The sequence below is a fragment of the Phyllobates terribilis genome, unplaced genomic scaffold (genome assembly GCF_046119375.1).
Source record: "Phyllobates terribilis strain yellow unplaced genomic scaffold, ASM4611937v1 Scaffold_4__5_contigs__length_816908805, whole genome shotgun sequence".
Classification (NCBI taxonomy): domain Eukaryota; kingdom Metazoa; phylum Chordata; class Amphibia; order Anura; family Dendrobatidae; genus Phyllobates; species Phyllobates terribilis.
Genome location: NW_027362764.1, coordinates 34,479,397 through 34,489,994, shown reverse-complemented (window position 1 = coordinate 34,489,994; position 10,598 = coordinate 34,479,397). Strand labels below are relative to the sequence as shown.

Sequence of the window (10,598 nt, the reverse complement as noted above, 5' to 3'; positions counted from 1 at the left end):
ATAACCCCCAGCAGACGCAGCGGTATCAGACTGGAGTATAACCCCCAGCAGACGCAGCGGTATCAGACTGGAGTATAACCCCCAGCAGACGCAGCGGTATCAGACTGGAGTATAACCCCCAGCAGACGCAGCGGTATCAGACTGGAGTATAACCCCCAGCAGACGCAGCGGTATCAGACTGGAGTATAACCCTCAGCAGACGCAGCGATATCAGACTGGAGTATAACCCTCAGCAGACGCAGCGGTATCAGACTGGAGTATAACCCCCAGCAGACGCAGCGGTATCAGACTGGAGTATAACCCTCAGCAGACGCAGCGATATCAGACTGGAGTATAACCCTCAGCAGACGCAGCGGTATCAGACTGGAGTATAACCCCTAGCAGACGCAGCGGTATCAGACTGGAGTATAACCCTCAGCAGACACAGTGGTATCAGACTGGAGTATAACCCCCCAGCAGACGCAGTGGTATGTCAGCGGCTTCTCAGGACTCAGACTGAGGTCATAGTGAACAGCCGGCACAGTGACGGCAGGACAGGTCCAGAATACACCCCGTTATCAGCAGGGAGTAAAGTGCAGAGTCCTGGTCTAACGGGGGACGTCACCGGAGTCATGGAGAAGACGCTACAGAGGGGTCCGGGGGTACACAGGAGATGGGTGACCCTCCCAGAGGGGCCACACAGGAGAGACGCAGGTAACAAGGTGACCGGGCGATCCTCCCCGAGGGGGCACACAGGAGAGACGCAGGTAACAAGGTGACTGGGCGATCCTCCCCGAGGGGGCACGCAGGAGAGACGCAGGTAACAAGGTGACTGGGCGATCCTCCCCGAGGGGGCACACAGGAGAGACGCAGGTAACAAGGTGACTGGGCGATCCTCCCCGAGGGGGCACACAGGAGAGACGCAGGTAACCGGGCGATCCTCCCCGAGGGGGCACACAGGAGAGACGCAGGTAACTAGGAGACCGGGCGATCCTCCCCGAGCGGGCACACAGGAGAGACGCAGGTAACAAGGTGACCGGGCGATCCTCCCCGAGGGGGCACACAGGAGAGACGCAGGTAACTAGGAGACCGGGCGATCCTCCCCGAGGGGGCACACAGGAGAGACGCAGGTAACTAGGAGACCGGGCGATCCTCCCCGAGGGGGCACACAGGAGAGACGCAGGTAACTAGGAGACCGGGCGATCCTCCCCGAGGGGGCACACAGGAGAGACGCAGGTAACTAGGAGACCGGGCGATCCTCCCCGAGGGGGCACACAGGAGAGACGCAGGTAACTAGGAGACCGGGCGATCCTCCCCGAGGGGGCACACAGGAGAGACGCAGGTAACTAGGAGACCGGGCGATCCTCCCCGAGGGGGCACACAGGAGAGACGCAGGTAACTAGGAGACCGGGCGATCCTCCCCGAGGGGGCACACAGGAGAGACGCAGGTAACTAGGAGACCGGGCGATCCTCCCCGAGGGGGCACACAGGAGAGACGCAGGTAACTAGGAGACCGGGCGATCCTCCCCGAGGGGGCCCACAGGAGAGACGCAGGTAACTAGGAGACCGGGCGATCCTCCCCGAGGGGGCACACAGGAGAGACACAGGTAACTAGGAGACCGGGCGATCCTCCCCGAGGGGGCACACAGGAGAGACGCAGGTAACTAGGAGACCGGGCGATCCTCCCCGAGGGGGCACACAGGAGAGACGCAGGTAACTAGGAGACCGGGCGATCCTCCCCGAGGGGGCACACAGGATAGACGCAGTTAACTAGGAGACCGGGCGATCCTCCCCGAGGGGGCACACAGGAGAGACGCATGTAACTAAGAGACCGGGCAATCCTCCCCGAGGGGGCACACAGGAGAGACGCATGTAACTAAGAGACCGGGCAATCCTCCCCGAGGGGGCGCACAGGAGAGACGCAGGTAACTAGGAGACCGGGCGACCCTCCTCGAGGGGGCGCACAGGAGAGACACAGGTAACTAGGAGACCGGGCGATCCTCCCCGAGGGGGCACACAGGAGAGACGCAGGTAACTAGGAGACCGGGCGACCCTCCTCGAGGGGGCGCACAGGAGAGACACAGGTAACTAGGAGACCGGGCGATCCTCCCCGAGGGGGCACACAGGACAGGCGCAGGTAACCAGGAGACCGGGCGACCCTCCCCAAGGGGGCACACAGGAGAGACGCAGGTAATGAGGAGACCGGCCGACCCTCCCCAAGGGGGCGCATAGGAGAGACGCAGGTAACGAGACCGGGCGACCCTCCCCACGGGGGCAAACAGGAGAGACGCAGGTAATGAGGAGACCGGGCGATCCTCCCTGAGGGGGCACACAGGAGAGACGCAGGTAACGAGGAGACTGGGCGACCCTCCCCACGGGGGCACACAGGAGAGACGCAGGTAACGAGGAGACCGGGCGACCCTCCCCACGGGGGCAAACAGGAGAGACGCAGGTAATGAGGAGACCGGGCGACCCTACCTGAGGGGGCACACAGGAGAGACGCAGGTAACTAGGAGACCGGGCGACCCTACCTGAGGGGGCAAACAGGAGAGACACAGGTAATGAGGAGACTGGGCGATCCTCCCTGAGGGGGCACACAGGAGAGACGCAGGTAATGAGGAGACCGGGCGACCCTACCTGAGGGGGCACACAGGAGAGACACCAGTAACGAGAATGGGCGACCCTCCCCGAGGGGCCACACAGGAGAGACGCAGGTGATGAACTTGATTCATTCATAAATCCCGGCACCTCCGGCCTCGGCTGCTATCAGTGAGATTATTAATGGTCGTCTGAGGAAGGTTCTGCCGCTGAATGTAGAAATCATCAAGATCCGCTGCTGGCAGCTCCTGTGTAATCATCGAGCAATGACGTCCCAGATGTGTTCGATGGGAGACAACTCTGGAGACGCTGCAGCCACGGGAGCAGGTTTAGGCCATGCAGGCGGATCACAGTAACACCAGCAACATGTGGCCTATGGGTGTCATGTGGAAATACGGCTCCTGGGACACCTTGGAGAAAAGGACGGACTTCCTCAACCTCCGTGATAGCAGCCGAGGCTGTAACTGCGGAGATTTCTGCATGTGGCTCAGACTCCAGACTGAAGAATCCAGAGGTTTAGAAAATGTTTCCATATTTTCACCATTTGCAGATCAGTGACGTCTCCATCCTGAGATTTCCATAATTCCATCACTTATCCTTCTTAGTCTTGCAATTTCTCTGTTGAGGAGCAAATCATAGGTATAGATCTACTTCATCAACAGCTCCCTCCACACAGTATATCGATACACAGTATGATATCGACACAGTATGATGTCCCCACACACAGTATGATGCCCAGACACACAGTATGATGTCCCCCAAACACACAGTATAATGACCCCGCACACAGTATGATGTCCCCACACACAGTATGATGCCCAGACACACAGTATGATGCCCCCCACACAGTATGATGTCCCCCACACAGTATGATGTTCCAACACACAGTATGATGCCCAGACACACAGTATGATGTCCCCCAAACACACAGTATAATGACCCCGCACACAGTATGATGTCCCCCACACAGTATGAGGTCCCCTGCATACAGTATGATGTTCCCCACACACAGTATAATGCCCCCGAAACAACCAAGGGGTGGGATGTGGCCGTGGACTGCAGTTTACCTCTGTCAGATTGAAAGGATTTTTCCCCTCTTCATGCAGGGATTTTGTCAGAGAGTGCATGTAAACACAAGCAATATTGCAATTTACAGCGTATTAAAATTTTCAGTCATTTTTGAGATATTAACCCTTTTCTTGTGCTTACAGCTCATTGCTGTGGAGACCGACCACCGCTGCTAGAAAGCAGAACATGCGCAGCGATTACAAGCTCTAGGACTGTTTTGAATGTGGCCAGGATCACTAGAGTGAACTGTTACCTCCTGATCTCGCCCAGCCTGAGTGCATTGCTTACAAGCTAGACAGCAGCGGTGGTCGGTCTCCCAGGCAACAATCTGTAAACAACAGAAAAGTAAAAATATCTCGAGAACAGCAGCAAATTTTAATAATCAGTAAATTACAAAAAAAAGCTTTTATTTACAAGCAGCATCGGACAATATCCATCTATGAAGATGGGAATAACCCCCAAGTTCGGGTCAGACGACCCACTGCTGGTCCTGACATTGCGGTCTGTACTTCGACCATGAAATTGGTCAACTTGTAACAAGACAGACTGGATCCAATTGTAACAAACCTTCAGCTGTAGAGAAATTAGATCGGCTTCTAGTTTCCATATAATGACAATGTGAGTAAGGAGAATACTGTGTATTAGAATCAGAAGGTATGGAGGGGTCCACACAGCAGCAGGACCCCACAAGTATATGGAGATGTTATAGTGATATACAGTATTTGGTAGGATGGGGGAGGCGGACAGTCCAGTGTGGGCTCTGGGTGATACAGGTGCTATAATGCCGCCATATTGTGCCGCGCTGTGCTGGAGAAACAATCAGATTTATTTTCATTGGCCAAAGCTGATGGCGCCCAACATTATCTCCTGCCAAAATCAGGAGCCTTAAACTTTACACAGGAATGTGACACCGGGGCACCGCGACATAGCTAGATTAACCCTTTCATTGTCTGGGAAGATTATACTCCCCTTAGAGAATGTGATAGATGACAGACATGAGATAGAAATGCATGAGAGGGAAAGAAACATTGATAGATTATTATCCATCGTTCCCCAAGTGACCATTATCTATATCCATAGAGTCCATCACTCGGCTCCTTAGGGCCGGTCACCCATCCAAGAGTCCTAAACCCACCAAGATTCTACAGTACATAGACAAAAGTATGTGCCCCCCACATCCACCTCCAGGAGCTTCTCTGTCCTCCATCCTACATCCATAGACATTAATATGGAGGATTTCTACAAGATTGTGGAGGCGTCTGCAGGAATTTTTGCCCCTTCATCCAGAAAAGCATTTGTGGCGTCAGACCCTGATGTTGGGGGGTCCGGGCTCACAATCTCCATTATAGGATGGGGCGGAGGTCCGGGCTCTGTGCGGCCACTCATGTTCTCCCCTCCATGTCTGTATGAAACTTGTGCACTGTGTGCAGTCATAGGGGACAGATAAGGGTCTTCTCCAAACTGTTCCCACAAAGCTGAAGCTACAATTGTCCACAATGTCTTGTGCTGAAGATTTCTTCTCACTGGAGCTGAGGGTCCGCAGCCGCCCCCTGATAAGAGCCCATAGTATTATCCTTCTCTACCATCTGTACAGCGGCACAATGCAGCCAGGGGGGGGAACGTCCTCCTGGAATCACCAAACCCCAGACTCCTCCATCAGACGCAGATAGAGAAGTGCGATCCGTCACTGCACAGAACAGGTCTCCTCCAGAGTCCAGTGGTGGTGGCTTTACACCACTCCATCCGACGCTCGGCATTGTGCTTGGTGATGTACGGCTGCATGCAGCTGCTCGACCATGAAGCTCCCGGCGAGGGGGCAGGGTCTGTGCTGATACCAGAGGAGGTCTGGACTGTGCAGTTATGGGGTCAGCAGAGCGGTGGGGACTTTTCTGCCCTCTGTTCCTCTGCACTCGGCCCCCCACTCTGTAACATTACGGGGTCTCCACTTCGTGGCTGACTTGCTGTGGTTCCTTCCACTTTTCAATATCACTCACAGGTGATGGGGGAAGATCCAGAAGAAATGTCATGGACGGACTTGTTACCCGGGTGTCTCCTATTACAGGATCGCACTGGTATCAGTGAGCTCTGCTCCACCGGCCACTCTGTCACATGGTAGTAAAGGCAGACGGCATGGCAGGGGGCGCCGGAGGTTATACACCGGGGGGGGGGGGGGGGGATGGAAGTTATACAATGGGGACAAGGGGCCAGAGGTTAAACACTAGGGATGGAGGGGTCAGAGGTTATACAGTGGGGGTAAATCGGAGGCCGGAGGTTATATACCGGGGGACGAGGGGCCGGACGATATACAATGGGGGGGTAAATCGGAGGCCGGAGCTTATACTATATTTCTCCGTATAGTGTATATCTTGTGAGTTCACCCTATCAACCCTATGTATGTTATGAAACATACTCGTCAACCCCATTGACATCGGGACTGGTGACCAGTTACCTTGTTACAGGCCTACGTGACACGTAAGTAGGTGATTTTTAGGTGGTTTTGCCCTTTAAGTCAGGTGTGATCTGTTCCAGGCAGATGAACAGTATAATTATGTGTACACTCCTGATCACATCCCGGATACAAGATGCTCCACAATGCCGTCAGACTCGCCCACATCCTTGTCTGGAGACTTAGAAGATGTCAGAAGTTCTTCCAAGTGAGCGAGAGCCGCGTCCTGGACCTGTAATTAAAGGAGCTGGAAATCTACCAGCAACGTCACGTGGGGAAGCAGCTAAGCGCCGGAGAGGAGGAAAATCACAGCAGCTCCCTGAAGACAGAACAAAATATATAGAATAATAATAATAATAATAATAGCCTGAAATAAAAATTACCTTCCAAAAATCAGTGCACGCCCTCAAACCCAAGAGTGACCTCTCTAAAATACTCGCCTGAAAAAGGAGAATAACCAGGAATTGGAATAACCCCGCTCTAAAGAAATAGAATAATAATCCAAAAATCAGAAGAATACCACAAAAAACAGGATTACTCCCAACAATCGGAATAAAACCCCCAAAAATGTGACGATCCCTTATAAATACAGGTCGTCTCTTGTAGAAATTCTGTTCTATAGGGGGTGGCCATGATCCCCCCACACTGGGATCCAGGGTGGTTTAACATTGTGTGAATGGGGCAAGAAAAACATCACAAAACATAACAATGGCGGCCATGATAGTCTGGTCACTGCACCTCCTGAAATATAGAGAACTGTGATAGAAAAAGTCATAAAGAAGAAACAACCGCCCTCATATTGGAGAGATAATACAATATTATAGGCTCCTTCCTGCTGGGAGTTGTAGTTCCCCCATCTACATGAACACAGCGCTGCCACGTCACCAAAGAGACAGCGGGAAACTGCAGACAGGCGATCACAGCGGGCAGCCCTGCTGACGACGGCACACCCAGAAATCAGCGCGGCTGAGGACCCCTGCAAGCCCCGCCCCCTGTACGGAGATAGGAGGAGGACGGCGGAAAGGAAGAGCGGACGGTGGGTGAGACGCTGAGGGGGTCAGTACACGGCACAGACACGGGGTCGACACGTATACAGCGGTAACGTCCGGGATACGTCCGCGTATCACTATACGGGCGGGAAATCTCCGCTGTACCGTCACATCCGCCACATATACAGGATATACCCCATATACACAGTGTGTATGTATATATATATACATACACACACACACACCTCACGTGTCCCCCATATACCCTGTACGTTATATATATACCTCACGTGTCCCCCGTATACCCTGTACATTATATATACTCCTCACGTGTCCCCCGTATACCCTGTACATTATATATACACCTCACGTGTCCCCCGTATACCCTGTACATTATATATACACCTCACGTGTCCCCCGTATACCCTGTACATTATATATACACCTCGCGTGTCCCCCGTATACCCTGTACATTATATATACACCTCGCGTGTCCCCCGTATACCCTGTACATTATATATACACCTCACGTGTCCCCCGTATACCCTGTACATTATATATACACCTCACGTGTCCCCCGTATACCCTGTACATTATATATACACCTCACGTGTCCCCCGTATACCCTGTACATTATATATACTCCTCACGTGTCCCCCGTATACCCTGTACATTATATATACACCTCACGTGTCCCCCGTATACCCTGTACATTATATATACACCTCACGTGTCCCCCGTATACCCTGTACATTATATATACTCCTCACGTGTCCCCCGTATACCCTGTACATTATATATACACATCACGTGTCCCCCGTATACCCTGTACATTATATATACACCTTACGTGTCCCCCGTATACCCTGTACATTATATATACACCTCACGTGTCCCCCGTATACCCTGTACATTATATATACACCTCACGTGTCCCCCGTATACCCTGTACATTATATATACACCTCGCGTGTCCCCCGTATACCCTGTACATTATATATACACCTCGCGTGTCCCCCGTATACCCTGTACATTATATATACACCTCGCGTGTCCCCCGTATACCCTGTACATTATATATACTCCTCGCGTGTCCCCCGTATACCCTGTACATTATATATACACCTCACGTGTCCCCCGTATACCCTGTACATTATATATACTCCTCACGTGTCCCTCCGTATACAGTGTACATTATATATACACCTCACGTGTCCCCCCGTATACCCTGTACATTATATATACACCTCACGTGTCCCCCGTATACCCTGTACATTATATATACACCTCACGTGTCCCCCCGTATACCCTGTACATTATATATACACCTCACGTGTCCCCCCGTATACCCTGTACATTATATATACACCTCACGTGTCCCCCCGTATACCCTGTACATTATATATACACCTCACGTGTCCCCCGTATACCCTGTACATTATATATACTCCTCACGTGTCCCCCCGTATACCCTGTACATTATATATACTCCTCACGTGTCCCCCGTATACCCTGTACATTATATATACACCTCACGTGTCCCTCGTATACCCTGTACATTATATATACACCTCACGTGTCCCCCGTATACCCTGTACGTTATATATATACCTCACGTGTCCCCCGTATACCCTGTACGTTATATATACTCCTCGCGTGTCCCCCTTATACCCTGTACGTTATATATACACCTCGCGTGTCCCCCTTATACCCTGTACGTTATATATACACCTCGCGTGTCCCCCGTATACCCTGTACATTATATATACACCTCGTGTGTCCCCCGTATACCCTGTACATTATATATACTCCTCACGTGTCCCCCGTATACCCTGTACATTATATATACTCCTCACGTGTCCCCCGTATACCCTGTACATTATATATACACCTCACGTGTCCCCCGTATACCCTGTACAATATATATACTCCTCACGTGTCCCCCCGTATACCCTGTACATTATATATACTCCTCACGTGTCCCCCGTATACCCTGTACATTATATATACACATCACGTGTCCCCCGTATACCCTGTACATTATATATACACATCACGTGTCCCCCGTATACCCTGTACATTATATATACTCCTCACGTGTCCCCGTATACCCTGTACATTATATATACTCCTCACGTGTCCCCCCGTATACCCTGTACATTATATATACTCCTCACGTGTCCCCCGTATACCCTGTACATTATACTGTATATACACCTCACGTGTCCCCCGTATACCCTGTACATTATATATACTCCTCACGTGTCCCCCATATACCCTGTACATTATATATACACCTCACGTGTCCCCCGTATACCCTGTACATTATATATACACACCTCACGTGTCCCCCGTATACCCTGTACATTATATATACACCTCACGTGTCCCCCGTATACCCTGTACATTATATATACACATCACGTGTCCCCCGTATACCCTGTACATTATATATACTCCTCACGTGTCCCCGTATACCCTGTACATTATATATACTCCTCACGTGTCCCCCCGTATACCCTGTACATTATATATACTCCTCACGTGTCCCCCGTATACCCTGTACATTATACTGTATATACACCTCACGTGTCCCCCGTATACCCTGTACATTATATATACTCCTCACGTGTCCCCCATATACCCTGTACATTATATATACACCTCACGTGTCCCCCGTATACCCTGTACATTATATATACACACCTCACGTGTCCCCCGTATACCCTGTACATTATATATACACCTCACGTGTCCCCCGTATACCCTGTACATTATATATACACCTCATGTGTCCCCCGTATACCCTGTACATTATATATACACCTCACGTGTCCCCCCGTATACCCTGTACATTATATATACTCCTCACGTGTCCCCCCGTATACCCTGTACAGTATATATACTCCTCACGTGTCCCCCGTATACCCTGTACATTATACTGTATATACACCTCACGTGTCCCCCGTATACCCTGTACATTATACTGTATATACACCTCACGTGTCCCCCGTATACCCTGTACATTATACTGTATATACACCTCACGTGTCCCCCGTATACCCTGTACATTATACTGTATATACACCTCACATGTCCCCCGTATACCCTGTACATTATACTGTATATACACCTCACGTGTCCCCCGTATATCCTGTACATTATATATACACCTCACGTGTCCCCCATATACCCTGTACATTATATATACACCTCACGTGTCCCCCGTATACCCTGTACATTATATATACACCTCACGTGTCCCCCGTATACCCTGTACATTATATATACACTCCTCACGTGTCCCCCGTATACCCTGTACATTATATATACACTCCTCACGTGTCCCCCGTATACCCTGTACATTATATATACACCTCACGTGTCCCCCGTATACAGTGTACATTATATATACACCTCACGTGTCCCCCCCTATACCCTGTACATTATATATACTCCTCACGTGTCCCCCCGTATACCCTGTACAGTATATATACTCCTCACGTGTCCCCCGTATA

The 10,598-nt window shown here is 51.2% G+C and overlaps 1 protein-coding gene across 4 annotated transcripts in view; it reads left to right on the top strand.

Annotated features, from left to right (window-relative positions):
- Positions 1 to 561: 561 nt before the first annotated feature.
- The window catches only part of NKTR (natural killer cell triggering receptor), a 46,109-nt gene continuing 36,072 nt past the window's right edge, over positions 562 to 10,598 (top strand). For 2 of the 4 annotated variants that reach the window (XM_073677233.1, XM_073677231.1), the window contains exon 1: positions 562 to 693. In XM_073677233.1, coding sequence (XP_073533334.1) covers positions 653 to 693 — 41 coding nt within the window. In that variant the 5' untranslated portion in view covers positions 562 to 652. Of the gene's footprint in view, positions 694 to 6,992; positions 7,148 to 10,598 lie in introns of those variants that run through there. The other 2 variants (XM_073677234.1, XM_073677235.1) reach the window with 2 other exon arrangements.